We start from the raw sequence: 20929 nt of genomic DNA, 5'->3' as shown, positions 1-20929 counted from the left end.
TACGCTTATTTTTTAATAAATGTTTTGTGTTTCTTGTGAACAATAAAAGCGGCTATTTTTCAATTGGCGTGAGTTTTTAGTTTTTCAGGAAACTATTTGGTTAAAAAATCTGTAGTAAGGCTTCTGAGCTTCTAAATGGATTGCATTTCTCTTCATTTCATAATGGTAACTCCGAAATGAGGCTATTTGTGAAGCACATTTACTTAACTAAGAAATCATGTAATGAAAAAATTTGATAGCATGTATATTTCTGCCCAGTACATTTCAGTCAGTACATTCGCGTGAGTGAAATTTACACTCCATGACAAAGTGAATCACCCAGAAGACATGGCCAGACATCACTGCAAGTTCGTAAGCGTACAGAAAACTGGCAAGTGTATAATTGATTACGGTTAGAATTCCCTATGACAGATAGAACGGCCTCAAGACTGCATTAGCGCTGTTCATGTTATTGTTGTTTCCAGGCCTGGTAGATGTATAAGTGGCGTGCGAAGGTCAGGTGTTCAGTGGTCACTCTGAAGGACATGGAAGAGCTGCTTATTTGCGTGAGACCTCGTTATCAGCACATTACAAAGTTTTAAAGGGGCCTACTTGTGGATCTCTATTTGGGTGGCAGGTCGAATCGTACAATATCCAGGTCTGTGGGACAGTTGGATGCCACAAGTGGCCCGATGTTGAAGTGCATGGAGACGTGAGGGCAGACATTCCCGGAGTCCAGGTTCCCCTTGATAACGTCTGACCACCACAAGGGTGGTTCGCCATATTGTGCAGGAAGCGCATTGTAACCCCTTCACGTCTGCACCTGACACCCTAGAATAAGCAACAGACGCACTGACACGTTCTGTGTCATCCTGCACCACTGGTCAGAGGTTAGCACCAGCCGGTTTAGAGAATTTCCGTCCGTTGCATAGGCCGCCATTAACAAAAAAACACAAACGTCTGTCGGTGGAGTGCTGCCATGACCGGGAACCATAGATTGCTTTCAAATGGCGTCGCATTGTGTCGCATCGTGTTTCAGCACTATCCTGCATGACAATCATCCAGGACAAAGGCGGCGAGAGGCACAGCTGTGTTATTCCTGGAGTCAAAGAGTGAAGAGCCATTGGATATGACTTTATACCTCGTCTGGCAGTGACTGAGTGAACTCGGAAGGAACAACGAAGCTTCACGGACGTCCTGACTCCTCATGTGTTATCTCCCAAACCGCAGCAGCACAGTACCATATTTCAGTAGAACAAGTCTCGTCCTTTTATGATACATATATGAACTGTCCGCATGACACTGAGGTTCTCCTGTGGCCAGCAACATCCCCAAATTGTCTCCCTTAGAAGCTGTGTGAGGCCATCTCCAACATCAACATCCATCTCAGTTCAAACATCCAGGATATGAAGGATCGGTTGCAACAGTTGTGGGCTAGCGTATCTCAGGGGAAATTATGATGGCTTCGTGACACCCTACCAACCCTAATCAATGTAAAATGCACTCAACCGGGACAAAGTGAGTGCAACCACATAAATATAGGTAAACTCCTAAATGGCATGAAACTGCATTTAAGTCTAGAGTCTTAACAAGGCCATCCTTACCGTCAGCAGCCACGATCAGCGACCTACAGACACTGTAATCCTCCCGTATGTCCCTGATTCTGAATCGGCCTCCTCCTTCGTGATGTCGCCCATGCCTAGACCACTGTCCCACTTCGAGACGTTTCGATACGATCCACAAACGTGGCTTCTTCAGCAACGGTAATTCTGGACAGAGGCAGTTAAACCCTTCCCCAGCTGAGTACGATGCAGGCTAAGAGCTTTTGCCATAACTATGTTGCGTTACCATTGCTGTCGCTGGCCACTGACAAGGGACTACATCCTGAAGGCCCGGTCTTCTGGCAGACAACACTCCGCAGCCTTCTCATCGAGATCACTCGCTGATGTAACCGCTGCAGCTTCGTGGATGATCCATGAATGGGCAATCACTCAGTCCGCCGACCAGGCCACTGTAATCCTCCAGCTGCCCGCCATTGCTCTCTAGCCACGGGTCCGAAGTCTGATTAGCCAACGCCTTCATCTGCCACGGCATTCAACTGCAAAGTTAGAAGCTATCCGCACTTTGCCACATTCCGACTGCTTGTCCACCGCTGTCGACTCACCTCCCGGCTTCTACCAACGATAGCTCAGCGCGCCATTATCCTGGCTGCACGTGCACACCACGCAGTGGCTGCCACGCCTGCCGCGACAAGTGAGAACATTATGAGACGATGCTAAATCGCCCCGGAGCCGAGCGTGCACTCGGATGACTGTCCAGGATGAATGGGTTAATACGAGGGCTATTCAGAAAGGAGGGAATGTTTCCGTCTGACGCCGCCAGGCGCGCGCCGATTGCGCATATTTTCGTATGTACGTGCTCGTCAGCTCAGTCGGCATTCATCCGTGATAGCGGGAACGTCTCTGTGCGTCCGTTTTTTTTTCGATATTCGAATTTTAAATGTGCGCTACAAATGAAAATCCAGCCAGTTGAGAGGTGCAGTCTGTGACACGGTTTTTCTTTGCAAAAAACATAAAACCTATAGCAATTTATCGTGAACAGTGCGAAGTGTACGGAAACAACGTAATGAGTGAATGTCCCTTCTGGAAATATTGCATTCGGCTTAAAAATGGCCGAACCAACGTTCATGAGGAAGAGGAGAGTGGACGCCCGAGCATTGTTACTGACGATCGTGTCGCTAAAGTTGATGCAACAATTCGTGAAAACAGTCGCTTCACCATAACGGAGCTTTCACTTTCTTTTCCACAAGTTTCACGGATTTTTGTTACTTGAAATTGTCGCTTAAAAGCTAGGCTACCATAAATTTTGTGCACGATGGGTGCCCAAAATGCTTACAAAGTACCATAAAGAACAGCGAATGGGGGCAACGCTGACATTTCTAGAGGCCTACCACAAACATGGTGATTCATTACTGGATCGAACCGTAACCGGTGAAAATACTTGGGTGAAATACGTCAGTTGATAGACAAAATTACAGTCCGGGGAGAGGGGGAACGCAAGGTCCCCCCATAAACGAGGAAAAGTATTGCAAACCTCGTCAGCAAGGATTTTATCAAACGTGGAGCAACCATAAATTCTTCCCGGTACTGTCAAACTTTGCACAGCCTTAGAAGAGCAGTTCAAAACAAACACCGAGGAAATCTGACAACCAAAATTTTGTTTTTGCACTACAATGCCCGACCTCACACGGAAAACCGCACTAAACAACACCTTAATTCATTCAAATGGGAAATTGTCACTCATCCGCCCTACAGCCCAGATCTTGCATCAAGCGACTTCCACTTGTTTCCCAAAATGATGAACTCGCTTGCAACGTAGCACTTTTATGACGACGCGGGCGTGACTCACTGGCTGAAGTCTCAGGCGGCAGAATTTTACGACGAAAGTCTTTCAAACCATGTCCACCGTTATGATAAGTGACTCAGTGTGTTTGGTGACTATGTGGAAAAGTAGTATGCCAGTCGTCCTTTCAGGTGTATATAATGAAAGTATTACTTCTACATAGTTTTTTTTAAGTGCCAAAACGTTCCCTACTTTCTCAATATCCCTCGTATTAACCAATTAAACTGCTCCAGGTCTGTCAGTATGCACGTAATAGCAGGGAATTCACCAGCTACTGTGACCCAGGCGGTAAGACCATAGTAGCAAAGAAATCAGTGAAGTCGATCCACTGGTCCCGGCGGAGGTTCGAGTCCTCCCTCGGGTATGGGTGTGTGTGTGTTTACCCTTAGAATGATATAGGTTAAGTAGTGTGTAAGCTTAGGGACTGGTGACCTTAGCAGTTAAGTCCCATAAGATTTCACGCACACATCGGTCCACTGAACGGCTAGTAGATTCTCGAAATGAGAGGTACTTTTGGATCCAAATATGCAGCTTCATTGTGAAGTATCTTGAGGATTACGATGAAGAAATGTTATTGCATTTATCAATGGACTGTGAGAAAGAACATCATGTTAGGAAGATACTGTATAATGGATTGTGTTATTCAAGTCACTGAGTTTTTCCCCGCCACTGGCTCTTCCATTTCGTAAATAGTTTTCATCATTTGTTAGGCACGTAAATAAACTTAAACGACATGTACAGGCCAAGGAGTGCTTATTTGTTGATATAAGAGTTGAAAGGAGGGTAATATTGTTTGTCTAAATGCAGGACATGTCGTAGAGTAACATTTGTAAATTTTACTTGGGTTAATAAAGGTACATGACGTACTTATTAGGCGAATGTAGGAGTTGCGAACTTAAGCATGTGGAGATGCGAACTTTAGCTTGTGAATATTAAATAGGAGAACCAGGAGGATTATGTTGTTAGGAGCCCCCTTCCTCGTCCCATTCCCACGTTGTGAAATGATACAGCAGCTATAAGTGACGCAACCTCAGTGAGTGAGGCAAAGTGTGGAAATTAACGAATCTAAGAGATTCAGCGCTTGTTATGTAGTGTACATAGTGTATCACAGAAAAGGAAAACAGGGCATACAAACGTGAAAGTTATGCAAGAAGTGCCTATTCCGAATTCAGGCGGGAGAACGCAGAATGTCGAAACAGTGATAGATATATCAGTGCCTCTGTTGCAGCTATACTCTTAAACAGTAATCCAGAGGCCAGAATAAGCTAAGGAGGGAGGATATGTAACGGCATAAGGCTCATCAATAATTCAGAGACGTAATCAGCGCTATCAGCGAACTTCTGACGCAACGGCGTTCCGCCATATACTTCCCAGGCGACCTCCCTCCACGTGATGACCCTAGCACCTAGGAGACTGATCCCATTCGAGGCGCTTCGCTATGACCTAGAAAGAAAGCTTTTATTTACAACTCTCGTCGCAGGACAGCGGCATTTAAACCGCAGCTCCGCAATGTGGCGTCAAACCCAGGACAATTTTATTGACTGAGACAACTGTCGCGGAAGCCTACGTTTACACTACGCCACCGTGTCAACGAGACTGCTTGCCGACGTACTTCGTGCCACCTCATAGGTGAAACACAAATGGACGACCCCTCAGCTCCGCGTCTGGACTGCCAGAATCCGCCGTTGCCTTCCACTGCTCTCCAGGCATCGGTCCATAGTTTGATTCTACATAAGGCTATCGCAAATGGTTCAAATGGCTCTGAGCACTATGGGACTTGACATCTAAGGTCATCAGTCAAGTAGAACTTAGAACTAATTAAACCTAACTAACCTAAGGACATCACACACATCCATGTCCGAGGCAGGATTCGAACCTGCGAACGTAGCGGTCGCGCGGTTCCAGACTGAAGCGCCTAGAACCGCTCGGCCAAACTGGCCGGCTAAGAACATGGCTTGCCGCTGGAACGCTGCGAGCTACCAGGAAGTTAGAAGTCGTTGCATTGCCCCGTGTTGCAGCGGGTCCGTGTTCAGTGTTTTTCTGCTACTTTCGACTCAGCTCCCGGCATGCCAGCAATGCTTCCTCGACGCGTCACCACCTGGGCAGCACGTGTACACCGTAGGCCGGTCCCAGCCACTGATACAAGTGTAAAAATTACGACCCGATGCTGAACTCCACCAGAGACAAGGGCGCACTAAGATCACTTCCAAGTTCAATGATTTAACGAAGAAAAGTTTGTGTACACCATTTGTTCCAACCGTCCCCACAGTCGTTTTCATCTCTCAAGCCATGACAAGAAGCCACAACGCCCCAGTCCGTGGTTTCAGTGTAGTGTACCAAAATGGGGAGAATATTTCATAAATATATTGAAGTAAGAAGAGACTTCGCTTTGAATGAACAGTAATAAAGTTTGCTGTGTTCTTCATAAGAATTTCTGGTCGACGATGCAGAAAATGGCTGAGGACAGTGTACAGAACAACGTGACCTCAGTGTTTGGTTCATTTTCAGACAAGTAATTATAGCTGTTAAGACTAGTGTGTTGGTCAGTGATGATGTTTCGTTTGTGAGGCGCTCAACGGTCATCAGCACCCGTACAAAGTCCCAATTTTTGCACAACCCAATCTTTTACACAGTCCAATCTTGCCACTGTCACGAATGATGATGATGATGATGATGATGATGATGATGATGAAGTGATGAGGACAAATGAAACACCCAGCCCATGAATAGAACCCGGGATCCCGTGATCCAGAGGCAGCAACACTAGCCACTACACCACGAACTGTGGACAAGGTTGGTTAGTACCTTCGAGTAAGCGTAGCCCAAGCAAGCCATTAACGTTAATTTTCCCTTAGGTAGCAGGTCAGGTACTCAAGGATAACACGTGGACACAACATGGAAGTCTATACTGACCGATGTAGTCCATTTCGTTGTGCAGCTACAACTACGCACGAAACAGGTATTAAAATATATGTAATGTTTTCGGGAAGACTGTTAGACGCAAAGAAAAAAGGACTAACTCACTCAAGTGGTTACATGTTAAGGTACCAATTACTGTGATATCTGTATCTACACCCCTGTAAGATTCTGCATCTAATGTGTTTAAAATTTCATTTTGCACTTCTCGGTTTTGTAGCTGTGGCAGAGCGTATAACCACAAATTCTTAATAATACCATGTCTCAGATCGCCCCTGTTTCTTTTAAGAAAAGCATATGGTGATGTAAAGGCTATTGGAACTGCGTACCATTGGATTTTTTTTTCTAGTATAGCCTAATCTTGCCTTCCAAAATTTTTAAGTTCTTTTCTCCTTCGGACTCTACGGTGCTTAAATTGTGGTTTTTTCCCTATTTCCACAGAAATGTTGATGAAACGATAAATGTATATAAGACAGTATGGTTCTTTAGTTGTCTGTTGCTACAGATCAATGAAAGTAGATGGACTAAATAAAAATCTTTGCATTAAGAATATTAAAAAATTCCAGGCAACAACAGACAATTTAATCAATCCAGTTTTCAGGTTTTTTACCTATATGATTCTTATATTAGTTTCCCTCTTTCTGAAATTGCCACCACACGTTTTTACCTACTTCCCAAATTCTTGGGATGTTGCTTTACACAGAATAATTAGACCTTTTGAGGTAAGAGATTCCTTAAATCTATGTCTAGCACTTGTTTCAACTTCTTTTTAATGTGCCTGTTTGTTAATTTTACCTTAATTACATATTTTCTCTCCATTTGTATTACTGGATTCTGACACACTAACCTACTGAACTTGAAATAAAAAAATACAATCAAGACCTGAAATTATTGTAATACACAACATCAAAGACATTACGCACAACATTAAAACTCAAAAATTCTAGAAAATCAAGAAGGTAGTAGAGTGTTTATATGCATGTCAACCCATGAGAAAATTATCTTGATTTTTGTAAACTTCCTGTTTATGACAACATTTATTTGTTTTTCCTGGTTTTTTTGCGAACGAAAAACCACAATTCTTTGTCATTTCCATTTTGCATATTACAAATCTACATCATTCACATGGTGAAATAACTGCAGTAAATCTACAGTGAAAGACTGTTGGCCAATTTATGGCGACTTCAAAATGCGAATCCTGCTTGCAATAGCCAAAGAATTAGTAGAGAACAGGAGATTACTTAATTGCATTTGTGCGGTAGACAGCAACCACTTCAGGACATTTTGTACTGGAAAAAGTTAGTTTCAACTTTTCAACAGCAAATTTTTTCTACTTATAGTCCTACTTGCCTTCGTAGGTGCTAATTGCAAATCTATAATGGTAGATGATGGTTCATACTGGAAAGAAGGTGACAGTGGTGTAACTCAAAAAACACATATTATGAAGCTATTTAAAACGAGCTATTTCATCTTTTTACACAACGTGTAGGCGTGGAGCTAATGTTACCATGGGTAAACTGCCAACGCATTTGAGAAAACCATATACATGAAACATATCTTACGCAAACAAATGGAAAAGTTATTTTCTTTTACACATTGCCATGTGTCAGGAGGACAGCTGAAAAATTCTTTACGCTTATAAGTAACATTTTTGGATTAATGTATATTCTAATTTTTGATAATTAATAGGAAAGTTACAGAATGTATAATAACTATTGTCTCTTGGTGTTATAAAAAGCGCCAAGACACTTCCCTAGAAGGAAAAACACATGTTTTCTTGCCGTTGTGATCTCATAAAAACTTCCAATGGAAACTATGAAACCTTCATTGGCTAGGGGTGCCTTTTGAATCATTGAAGACGTTGCTTAGGAAAAGATTTCACGGAATACATTAGTAGTAGTAGTGGCTCTGGAAAATGAAACTTGTAAGCAGAATAGGCCAACAGGAATGAAAGCAAAATGTGGTTACCATAGTCTTGTTATCGTATTAATAATTGTAATTAAATCGTCACAAAAAATATTCTTATTAGATAGGAGGTTCAGCAATACTGCACTGTCCATCCACACATTATTTTTGACATGAACATATATGTACTAATGATGTTTAGACCCAGACGCAAATGCTGCTTGAGATCGGCGGGAGCGTTACCATTGCAGTTCGTCTTATTTCACGGTAGATACAGTTCAAAATTGATGACTGACAATTCGTAGAATTAGCGCTTCAATATCTTAGTTTGTAAATCCATAAACGCGACCGTTAAAAAGAAGTATTATGCTAAAGGATACTTTATTTGTTGTGATAATTCCAGTACAATATATCTACATAACATTCATTCCACAGATTAGAAACATGGCAGTATGCAAATTCGTAGAATTACAGAACTATAAACTACTATGCCGGCGAGAATTCTGTATAGTGTGAAGCTGCCATACACTGCAATCAGTGCCTCTAGAAATCGTGGGATGGAATAAAGCATATCGGAGTATGTAATGGAGGCAGCAGACAGTCATCATTAAATAGATTAAAAGCAGTTAACACTTAAAATATTCCTCATGACTTGAAGAAATCTACCATTAAAAATTTGTTAGTATCTTAAAAATAAATTACGAACAAAGATAAAAAGTGTTAGGTACAGAAAAACTGATATAATTTTCCAGGGCACAATGTTGTAACATGTTTGTAATATACTACTGAAACGTATTTTCGAAGTGTCATCGTTCTTCCAATTCTTTGTCTACCGCAAAAACTTTTGAACTGTCGTAGTTAACTAAAAAAAATACTGGATATCTTTCAATGTAGGTTTTCAGATCTCCTCTGAGATACGTGAAATGCAAATGCCAAAAATGCTAGGATTTCATCAGTTCATAGCACTCATAAAAAAATTAATAAATGCTCTAAAATATTACAAACATCAATACCATTTTTTTCAGGGGTATGAATTTACTGTACTTATATTCATACTAGCAAACTGTCCTTGCTTCCCATGTGTAGCACTAAGTATTTATTGCCAGACGACTTTTCAGCCTCCTTTGTGAATCAGTCTGTCTATTAGTAAAAACAGTATCAAAATTTCTGTAGTACTTCCTGAGATTAGCCTCCACATACAGACAGTGAAATGCCCCAGGGGACACGAATAGAGCCTTTTCCCTGCAGCATCATCTGCATGCCGCTTATAATGAACAAATCTCTTCCTCCCCAACGTCTGTTCATCTCTTCCTCCCCCTCATTCTGACCATATCCTCCTTCCCCCACCTCTCTGTTCATCACCTCTTCGCCCTCTCTCTCTCTCTCTCTCTCTCTCTCCTCTCTCTCATCTATCTCTTACTGATTTCCTCTTCTGCCGTCTGCTCTTCATCCACACTCTAACTGTTTTCTTCACTCATCTCATCTGTCCTTCTGTCGCTATCGACCCCCCCACCCCGTCTCTATCCTCACCTCCTGTTTGTCTAGCTCCTCCTCACCCCCTATCGTGCCCTGAGAGGGAGGTAGACAGACACTCGTCGTGCGAGACAGAGGAGCTTACCTCAGACGGCGATTCCGATAAGGCACTGCTCGTGGGCCGCCTACTGCACGCCCGACCACGGCAGAAAAGTATACTATTGACTCTTGTAGAAAGTGGATCTCGGTAGCAATCTGGTCAGTTAGAGGATGCAAGTCATCTACTCGTAGACAAGTAGTTATTTTCCCTGGAAGTAATCCCTGGCACATTCCCCAACTATACAGGGTGGTCCTTTGATCGTGATTGGGCCAAATATCTCAAGAAATAAGCGTCAAACAAAAAAGCTACAAACAACGAAACTTGTCTAGCTTGAAGGAGGACACCAGATGGCGCTATGGTCGGCCCGCTAGACGGCGCTGCCACAGGTAAAACGCATATCAACTGCGTTTTTTTTTTTTAAATAGGAACTCCCATTTTCTGTTACATATTCGTGTAGTACATAAAGAAATATGAATGTTTTAGTTGGACCACTTTTTTCGCTTTGTGATAGATGGCGCTGTAATAGTCACAAACATATAGCTCACAATTTCAGACGAACAGTTGGTAACAGGTACGGTTTTTAAATTACAACACAGAACGTAGGTACGTTTGAACATTTTATTTCGGTTGTTCCAATGTGATACATGTACTTTTTGTGAACTTATCATTTCTGAGAAAACATGCTGTTACAGGGTGACTACCTGCAAATACCACATTAATGCAATAAACGCTGAAAATGATGTCCGTCAACCTCAATTCATTATTCAATACGTGTAACGACATTCCTCTCAACAGCGAGTAGTTCGCCTTCCGTAATGTTCGCACATGCATTGATAATGCGCTGACGCATGTTGTCAGGCGTTGTCGGTGGATCAGGATCGCAAATCTCCTTCAACGTCCCCACATAAGAAATTCAGGGACGTCAGATCCGGTGAACGTGCGGGTCAATCCACCTGTCATGAAGTATGCAATTCAATACCGCTTCAACCGCACGGGAGCTATGTGCCGGACATCCGTCATGTTGGAAGTACATCGCCATTCTGTCATGCAGCGAAACATTTTGTAGTAACATCGGTAGAACATTACGTAGGAAATCAGCATACATTGCACCATTTAGATTGCCATCGATAAAATGAGGGCCAAATACCCTTCCTCCCATGATGCCACACCATACGTTAACCCGCCAAGGTCGCTTATGTTCCACTTGCCGCAGCCATCGTGGATTTTCCGTTGCCCAACAGTGCATATTATGCCGGTTTACGTTACCGCTGTTGTTGAATGACGCTTCGTCGCTAAATAGAACGCGTGGAAAAAATCTGTCATCGTCCCGTAATTTCTCTTGTGCCCAGTGGCAGAACTGTACACGATGTTCAAAGTCATCGCCATGCAATTCCTGGTGCATAGAAATATGGTGCGGGTGCAATCGATGTTCATGTAGGATTTTCGACACCGACGTTTTCGAGATTCCCGATTCGCGGGCAATTTGTCTGCTACTGATGCACGGATTAGCCGTGACAGCAGCTAAAACACCTACTTGGGCATCATCATTTGTTGCAGGTCGTGGTTGACGTTTCACATGTGGCTGAACACTTCGTGTTTCCTTAAATAACGTAGCTATCCGGCGAACGGTCCGGACATTTGGATGATGTCGTCCAGGATACCAAGCAGCATACATAGCTCACACCCGTTGGGCATTTTCGTCACAATAGCCACACAACAACACGATATCAACCTTTTCCATAATTGGTTAACATTCCATTTTAACACGGGTAATGTATCACGAAGCAAATACCGTCCGCACTGGCGGAATGTTACGTGATACCACGTACTTATACGTTTGTGACTATTACAGCGCCATCTATCACAAAGCGAAAAAAGTAGTCCAACTAAAACATTCATATTTCTTTACGTACTACACAAATATGTAACAAAAAAAGGGGGGGTTCCTATTTTAAAATATGCAGTTGATATCCGTTTGGCCTATGGCAGTGCCATCTAGCGGGCCAACCATAGCGCCATCTGGTTTCCCCCTTCAAGCTAGACGAGTTCCGTTCTTTGTAGTTTTTTCGTTTGATGCTTATTTCGTGATGCTTATTTGGCCCGGCCACTATCAATGGACCATCCTGTATACACGTTACTATGTACAAGAATCATAAGTATGAATCTTTAACGTCCCAAGTGCTTTGCAGAGTTGAGTGGAGTTTTACTAAGTACGTTCGGCTACAGATTATGACAAGTCTGGCTCCTGATTCCGAACGACACAGAAGTTGCGTCCCTGACGTCTACCCATCTGTGCCCCCCCCCCCCCCTCCAGTTCGTGGGTCGCCTATTTACAAGGGGTGATTGCACTCATACCGTCCTTCTGGAACGTTCCATGACAGATGTTTCATTCATGACCGTCATGAGGCTAATGCGTAACTTATTGTCTTACGTCTTCTGTGAGTGTTCCACTTGTGCCGGTTCCTGTACCATCCAAGGGTCTGGCGGCTGTGCTTGCTACAAACCTCTTTCCGCTCCAGGGACTGCTCCTTGTTAGCAGAACAAGCTTGGCATAGTGGCTTCCAGCATGTCATACAAATATTTCACAGGTCTCTGTCTCAGCACCAGTTTCTAAACTGTCTTTCTGACAAAATCTGAATATTTCCCACTTAACCATTTTACTGTTCTTAGAACTGAATATTTTACTCCTGCCCCTTTCTGTCTCTCCATCTGTCTTTTCTCCATCTTAGCCTCTCCCCAGGCGTGCCCATCTGCTCATTAGGTCCTAGAAAACAACTCGATAAAAGAGACCAGCACTACCCCCACAACACCTTCTGTACAGGACAGCTTACACTTCAGGGGCTTGAAATCTATTTTTGCTCATGACATATAGGCTGCCATACAAAGCATGTCGATGAAGCAGGTCGATTCTACTTGACCACAACATCCCTACCGTTCAGGGTACGTTACATGTCATGGCTGTAAAATGGTTTCATGCCCCTGTCATGTAGGGTGCCCTGCAAAGCAGTTCAATAATGCAGGCTGATACACTCCCATACAACATGCCTGTTGTGCAGAGTAGCCTATATGGCAGAGACTGAAACACTGCTTTTTATTCTTTTTTTTTCGTTTTGTATCTCCACTCCTTTCGGAGCTAGGGGCTTGTGACCTCCACAGTGCTAATGCTGTTACTCTTGAAGTGTGCTGTAATATATATATATATATGTGTGTGTGTGTGTGTGTGTGTGTGTGTGTGTGTGTGTGTAACAATGAGTTCTAATCTTCAGATGTGTTCTGTAACCTTCAAGCTTGAATAACTTTCTATATTGTTTCATTGTTGTACGTTACAGCCTCTTTAGATAATGATTGTGTTTCCCATTTTAAACCTTTGTGGGTTCCTGCATATGAATGCTCTGTGTAGATATTATTTCATGACAGTGTATCCTCTCTGCTTTCAGCTCCATCAATCAGTCCATTTCAATACATTTAATTTATTTTATTTCAGTGCATTTCATTCATTTCGTAAATGAGAACTTACTTGAAAATTTTACATATAAAATCCATTTTTATTAAACGGAATTGTATTCCATACTGATGTCAGTAGCAACCTGTAACAACGCACTTTGCAAATACTTCTCAAACTTTTCATTATGGCCCCACATTTACTAAGGAGGTTTTTGTTTTTATTATTGTATTCTTTCACATGTTTCAATTTTTGCTGTTATTCATCATGCACTTTGTGTATACTGCATTGCAAGATAAGCAACGGTCTTGATGATAGTGGAATGTGTCACACCATAAAGTACCTGCGCAATATTTACCTATTTTTGTTGAAGGTGGTCATTGCATTCTGCATATTAAATTATTAAACTTTAATTCTATTTCAAACCAATGTCCTTCACCAACATCAATATGTGTGACACCTTTCGGTAGGCTACTCAGTTGCATTCGTTGTGGCGTAGCAGCGGCCTCAGAATATTATATTGACAAATTTTATGCGATACTTGAAACACGCTGAGCCATTGATTAAAGATTTCTGACTGGAGACTGAAATAAAAATATATGTCTTTCTGTAGCACTTATGCTATATGAGTGACAAATCAGAGGACTGGACAGATCAGTCAAGTATCAGTACTTTCTTCAAGGCGTTTGTGGTGTGAACAGTAGTGTGAGGCCTAGCATTATCCTCCTGGAATATGCCATTTGTTACCCTCATCACAAAGGGTACGAAAACATTGTTTACGATTATTGCCATTACTCACCTCCATTCCACAATTACCAGGTGAGCCCTCTTGTCATAACCAATAGCTCACCACACCATGACTCCAGGTGTTGCGGAGGTATGGGACTGGAGAATCTCTGCTTCCTGTGACTGTCCCCATGTCGTCTGCACACACATTGACGTCGCTTGGACCATAAGAGCCGGAAGGGAGACTCATCACTGGAGAGCACAAAATGGCTCAAATGGCTGTGAGCACTATGGGACTTCACATCTGTGGTCATCAGTCCCCTAGAACTTAGAACTACTTAAACCTAACTAACCTAAGGACATCACACACGTGCATGGCCGAGGCAGGGTTCTAACCTGCGACCGTAGCAGTCGCTCGGTTCCGGACTGAACGCCTAGAACCGCTAGACCACCGGTGCCGGCTGGAGAGCACAGAAAGCCACTCAGTGCACCAATTTGCTCTGGCTCCACACAGTAGATGTCTCTGATGACAATGGTACATGTCACATGACACTTCAGCATCCCCTCCTGGACGACGAAATAAATTAAAGTTTAGAAACAAGTGAGCTGTTATTACCAGCAGCCAAAAAAAAAAAAAAAAAAAAAAAGGCTCAAGGAACTCAATCTCAACCCAACTTCCAGGAACCATTGAAGCATGTTCTGATGTACAAAAGATTATTTTACATCATACTGGGCAATAAAATCAATGACCCCAAATAATAAAATCAATGAATTCGTCACTGTTACCAAATAGTAAAGAAGTACATCGTCGGTCATAAAATTGTGTAAAACTGTGCATTCATGCATGTTATATTAAAACATTTTTACGATTGACGTAATTCTTTACTCTTTGGCAGAAGTGTCGTATACATTAATTTTATTATTTGATGCCATTGTTTATATTACCTAGCGTCATTTTGTAAATGTTTGTATGAGCCTAATGCTGGTCAGTTGACCGAAACCGATTGTTCAATAAAGAAATGTTATTAGCAGCTCTAGGCTTTAAATCATAACATTCTTCAAATATTCACGAAATCTGAGGCACTATTTTCTTAAAATATATTTCAGTACCGATAATCTGTTGCTGATGCTTCTTGGTGAGCCTCTTCCTGAAACCTCTGCCTTCGTTCTGGAATGTGTGACCTACAGGCAGCAGCCAGTGTAACATGTTGGTATGATACAGCCATGTCTCTTATAGCAACATCTCGACCTTCTTCAAAATTTCTAAATGTGGAAATAAGCTGTACGTGCACGTCCTCTAGATTTTCTGTTACGATTCCAACTTGAAAGGTCCATTAACTTTAGTCATCACTGACCCATTCCATTCCTAATCTATAGGAATGGTATTATTTCTGTCCTGAAAATAAGCCCACATAAAGCTGATATTTTAATCCACGTATCCCAGAGCCATGTAAATTCTGGATTATCTCTTTGGCAGCAACGATGAAGGCGTTTGTGGTGTAACACAGCTCACTTCTGTCAATGTGTCTGATGATTCTCGTCCATTAATTACATTCCGGGATGCAACACCAATTTGTCTGATGTAGGTATGGCGGTGGGTGGCGGACTTTTGGGCCGCACGGCAGCCGCCATGGTGGGGGCGGTGGCGGCGTCGGGGGCGGTGCTGCCAGCGGCTTCGGGGGCTGCGGCCACCTCGACGCCGCGCGCCAAGAAGGAGAGCCTCGAGGCGAAGCGCGAGCGCAAGGCGGCGAAGACACTGGCCATCATCACGGGCGCCTTCGTCGTCTGCTGGCTGCCCTTCTTCATTATGGCGCTGCTCATGCCGCTCTGCGACACCTGCGTCATCAGCGAGGACCTGTCCAGCTTCTTCCTGTGGCTTGGCTACTTCAACTCCACCCTGAACCCCGTCATTTACACCATCTTCAGCCCCGAGTTCCGGCAGGCCTTCAAGCGCATCCTGTGCGGTGCTGGCAGCCGACGCTCCAAGTTCCGCGCCGGCAAGCTCAGATAACCGTCCTCTAGCGACGTGTGCCGCCGCGGCTCCAGCTACCGCTGCCGTGTCAACCAATTACTTCACCATTACGAATCATTCGAAAATTTCCTCCTCGCACAAACACTTCTTTTTATACGCATGTAGGAATTATTAGCATCTAGACATTAATCCCGTGAGCTTTTATTACCAGTCAGAATTTTGCTAGCTCGAATGGTAGTATATGTGACGATCTTTTTTTTTTTTTTTTTTTAATGGTAAGAGACGGCCTGAGTGTCTCGGCTACTTGTCTAAATGAAAATCAATTTCTGTGGCTGAAGATATGTACAGGTCTAGAACTACCTCCCAGTTTTATAGCGCGCCATGAGAATACGGAATATCGTAGCCGTCGCCCATAATGGTAGCTTACGGTCTACAGTCAAATAATTAAAGAAAACTTCCCTGCTCCGCCGATGCTCTGATCCACATGCTTCCAAAAAGCATTGTGTGCTGTAGAAGAAGTGTCATAGGGGATAAAAGACTGGACTGTCGTACGGGCCGAGTAGAGTTTGAATGCCTCTCCGATCTTCTTGATTTAGATTTCCTCAGGTTATCCTAAACCAATCTAGGCAAATTATGACATGACTGCTTTCAGAAAAATACGATCTCTCTCTCTCTCTCTCTCTCTCTCTCTCTCTCTCTCTCTCTATCTATCTATCTATCTATCTATCTCTTCTATCTCTGTTTCTCTCTCTTTTCCGCAGCACTCCTTTACCGACCATCACATAGCACTACGTTATCGTATGTCGAGAAACTGAGTTTAGGCTGAAGTGATTTTTAATTATAAATAAGATTTCTGTGTCAGTACCGTTGCCCCTGGACGTGTGACCGCGTAGTCATGCTGCAGTATTCACCAACATTTCGGCACCCATTTTTTATACGCTTTTTGGATTTACTTGCACCTAGACTTTAATAGCATGGCCATACATTATCAATCAGAACAAAAGTACCTCGAACGGTAGGAGACGTCACGACATGTTTTACTGAAAAGAGACGGACTGATCTACTCAGCTACTTGAACAAACGAGAATCAGATTAGCTTGTCGAAGATTTACAGAAATCTAGAACTACCCTCCAGTTTTATAGCATGTTATCAGAACAGAGAAAATCGTAATCATCGCTCATAATGGCAGACTGTGTTCTACAGTCAAGTGACTCAAAATAATTTCTCCGCCCCATCGATGCTCCGACTAGCATGTTTCAGATAATCAAGTGAGTCATGTCTCACCATGGACAGTTAATAGCTGATGACAAAAAAAAGAAAGAAAAACGAGGCATGGAGGAGTTATCCGAATGGGGCGAAAATCGGTAGCTGTGACGTACATGTACTGACAAACAAATGATTACAGTTTCAGAAACACTGGATGATTTGTTCAAGGGAAGCAGTTTCATAAACTGAATAAGTCAATGAAGCGTTGGTGCACCCCTGGCCCTTGTGCAAGCAATTTTTCGGCTCGGCACAGATTGATGGTGTTGTTGGATGACCTCCTAAGCTGCGGGATATTGCGCCAAATTCTGTCCAGATAGCGCGTTAGGTCGTCAGAATCCCGAGCTGGTTGGAGGGCCCTACACATAGATCTCAAGACTCTCTCAGCTGGGGAGAGATCCTGCAAATTTGCTGGCCAAGTTGGGTTTAGCAAGCATGAAGAGAAGCAATACAACCTCTCACCGTGTGCGGGCGGGCATTTTCTTGCTGAAATGTAAGCCCAGGATGGCTTTCCATGAAGGGCAACAAAACGAGCAGTAGAATATCGTCGTCGTACCGCTGTGCTGTAAGGATAAGAATGACAACGAAAGGGTTCCCAGACACGTCTGTAGATGTCATTCGCAGCACTCTTAGAGTACTGCGGTATGTCGACGATATTATAGCCGCTCTGTTGCCATTAACAACAAGCCATCGTGGGCTTACATTTCAGGAAGATAATGCCCGCCTGTGCAAGGCGACAGTTTCTACCGATTGTCTTCGTGCTTTCCAAACATTGCATTGGCCAGCAAGGCGCAAAATCTCTTTCTAGCAGAGATCGTCTGGAGCACTGTGGCAGGGCCATCCAACCATTCGGGAGGTTCACGATCTAACGCGCCGGTTGGACAGAATTTGGCACTATATCCCTCAGGAGGTCATTCAGCAACTCAATCAGTCAGTGCCAAGTCCAATAACTGCTTGCACAAAGTCCAGAGGTGGAACAACACGTTATCGACTTACCCAATTTGTTAATGTCTTTCTCTTCAGTAAATCATAAATTTTTTGGAAACTGTAATCATTTGTTTGTCTGTAAATGTGGTATCACATCTAACGATTTCCTTCCCATTCGAATAGTTCCTCCGTGGTGTATCAATATTTTCTTACTATTTTCTATTTCTCTTATATTGCATATCCTTCACCCGGTAGCATATTAGTTCGTTTATTTATCGGTCTGTGCCGTAAACCTGCTCTGCAAAGTCAATCATAAATTCAAAGGGAAACGTAGAGAGAATGAAGTCACTGAAACACATGCTCTTACAGAGTGCAGAATAGTGAAACCTTGGACTTGAATTCAGGAAGATGGTGGTTGAAATCCATGACCTTGTTTTCTGTGATTCCTCTAAATCGGTACACGTGAATGCCGTGATGCCTCCTTTGAAAGGGTATGACCTGTCTTTTCCCCATCCTTTTCCGAGTCAAATTTTTGCTGCGTCTCTAATAACTTCGTCGTCCATGGGACTTAAATCCAACTTTGTCTTTTTTGTTCCTTCTTTTCATTTAATAGCTTTCTAATACAACACACATAAATTATTCGAGAGTTCTCTACCATTATTTCAGTGGGTGCTACTTTCTATCACAATGAATGTTCCAGCTCGTGATACCATCGGTGGGCAGCCGGGTGGCCACCGATACAGGTGGGCAGCGTTCCAAAAATAGATGATGTGCAGGCTGCCGAACCACAGCCTGTAAGACAGTTCCGCACCGGCATGGCTATCCACGTGATCAGTGCAGGTGCCGAATGTGTGTAATAGGGCCGTCTGGTGAGTAGCTCACAGAAGCTGCACCCGCCCACACCACAAGCTGTGGTTCGCAAACAACAGACCAGAGTTGGGACAACCCACTCTAGGAGAACGACAGTGTACAGTGGGGCAGGGGTTAAAACACTGGATTTTCATTGGAGAAGTGGAGGGTTGAGATCCCCAGCCGGCCATCCAGATTAAGGTTTACTCGATGCGAGTGTTGGTATGCTTCTTCCCGAATGACACGATGCCTTTCCTTTCGTATTCTTGTATAGTTCGAGTCTGTATTCTTTCTATAATGATTTTGTCGCCGAGAGGACGCAAAACATCTTTCTCCTTTCCTTCCAACCTCGAAGAAAGGTGAAGACGCAGCCCTCGCACTGAAAGAACTCATGCTCGTTATTGCAAATCTAATTTCTGACTGAGTAATATTTTACCTGGATGTGTGTCATGCTTTGATATTGAGCCAAGTTTTGCTGGCTGGTGTCTACAGGCAAAGAGCCACGCCAAACCACGAATTCCTCAGTCTAAGTCTTCCCCTTCAGTTTTCATCTTCTAAGAAATTTTTATTGATGTGCTATCATCCAGTCCCTTCTCCTTGAGATCGTTTTCCTCTCCGATTCTGCGGAGAACCTCCTCATTTCTCATTCAATCTGTTCACCTATTTTGCTACATCCTTTCAGAGCACCGTATCTCAAACACCGATTGAAGTCATTTCTGATTTTCTCACAGTGCATGATTAACTTCCATACAAAGCTATCCTCCGAATGCACATTCTCAGAAACGTCTTGCTCAAGTAAAATCCCGTGTTTGATGCTAGTTGACTTAAATAATTCAGTTTGCCCGTGTTGCATCTTATCCTCTTTGCTTTGTCCGTCTTGCGAAATTTTGCTTTCGGGTAAGCATAATTCCATCACTTTGTGTCATGCTTGATGGCCCCAATTTTGATTTTAAGTTTTTCGTTCATCTCGTATCTGCTACTCCTCATGATTTTTGTCTTTTTTCGGATTACTCGCAGTCCTCATACTGCACTCAGTAGACTGTTTATTCCATGCAACAGGTCCTGCATTACTTCCTCACTTCCAATGAGGATAGCGTTGATGTTCTTTCACCATGAATCTTAATCCCGCTCCTGAAACTTTCTCTAATCTTCGTCATTGCTCGTTCGATGTATAAATTGAACAGTAGATGTGAAACACTGCATCCTTGTTCTGCACTCTTTTTAATCTCAGGACTTCGTCTTTGATCTTCCATTTTCCTCTTATTTCTTCGACGTATTCATTATTACCCATCTTTCTCTACAATTATACTTTCCTGATAATTTCGAACTTGTGGCATCATTTTACACTGTCGGTCACTTTTTCTAGGCAAATAAATCTTACGATCGTGCATTGATTTTTCTTAAGTCTCCCTTCCATTATCAAGTGCAACATCAGATGTACCTCTCTGATTCCCTTACCTTTCCTAAATGCAAACTGATCGTCTTCTATGTGATCCTCAATTTTCTTTTCCATTTTCTGAGTACGATTGTTATCAGTAACGTCAGTGCATGAGCTGTTAAGCTGATTATTTGGATGATATTTCTCCAGTGTCACAGATTCTACAACCCAACTTGAATAGTCGTTTGGTACCACTTCCGTAAATGATTTCAGAATTTCCGAAGGGATGTTATCTATGCCTTCCATCTTATATGGCGACATGTCTTCCAAAGTTCTGTTAAACTGTGATACTTTATATCTTCCAGAAACTGCTTCCATTTCTTCTGACACGTCATCTGAGAGATTTTCTCCCTCCTAGAGCGCCTCAGTGCACTTTTCCTATGTATGCGTTCTCTCCTCTGCGTTTAAAGGCGGGACGCTTCTTGCACTCTTAATGTTGACGCCTTTGCTAGTAATATATTTCAATTTGCGTTAGTTTGCACTAGAAATTATCATCAATAAAAGAGGTCAAGTCCTTTCTCCCGACTACCGTCATT

The 20929-nt window shown here is 43.0% G+C and overlaps 1 protein-coding gene across 1 annotated transcript in view; it reads left to right on the top strand.

Annotated features, from left to right (window-relative positions):
• Positions 1 to 16112, top strand: part of LOC126355437 (5-hydroxytryptamine receptor) — a 491691-nt gene extending 475579 nt beyond the window's left edge. The window contains exon 8 of the mRNA XM_050005746.1: positions 15530 to 16112. Coding sequence (XP_049861703.1) covers positions 15530 to 15954 — 425 coding nt within the window. The 3' untranslated portion in view covers positions 15955 to 16112. The remainder of the gene's footprint in view (positions 1 to 15529) is intronic.
• The last annotated feature ends 4817 nt before the right edge of the window (positions 16113 to 20929 follow it).

This window comes from Schistocerca gregaria, chromosome 3, assembly GCF_023897955.1.
Source record: "Schistocerca gregaria isolate iqSchGreg1 chromosome 3, iqSchGreg1.2, whole genome shotgun sequence".
NCBI classification, from domain to species: Eukaryota; Metazoa; Arthropoda; class Insecta; order Orthoptera; family Acrididae; genus Schistocerca; species Schistocerca gregaria.
Note: the sequence above shows the minus strand (reverse complement) of the source record. Positions and strands in the feature narration are given on the sequence as shown.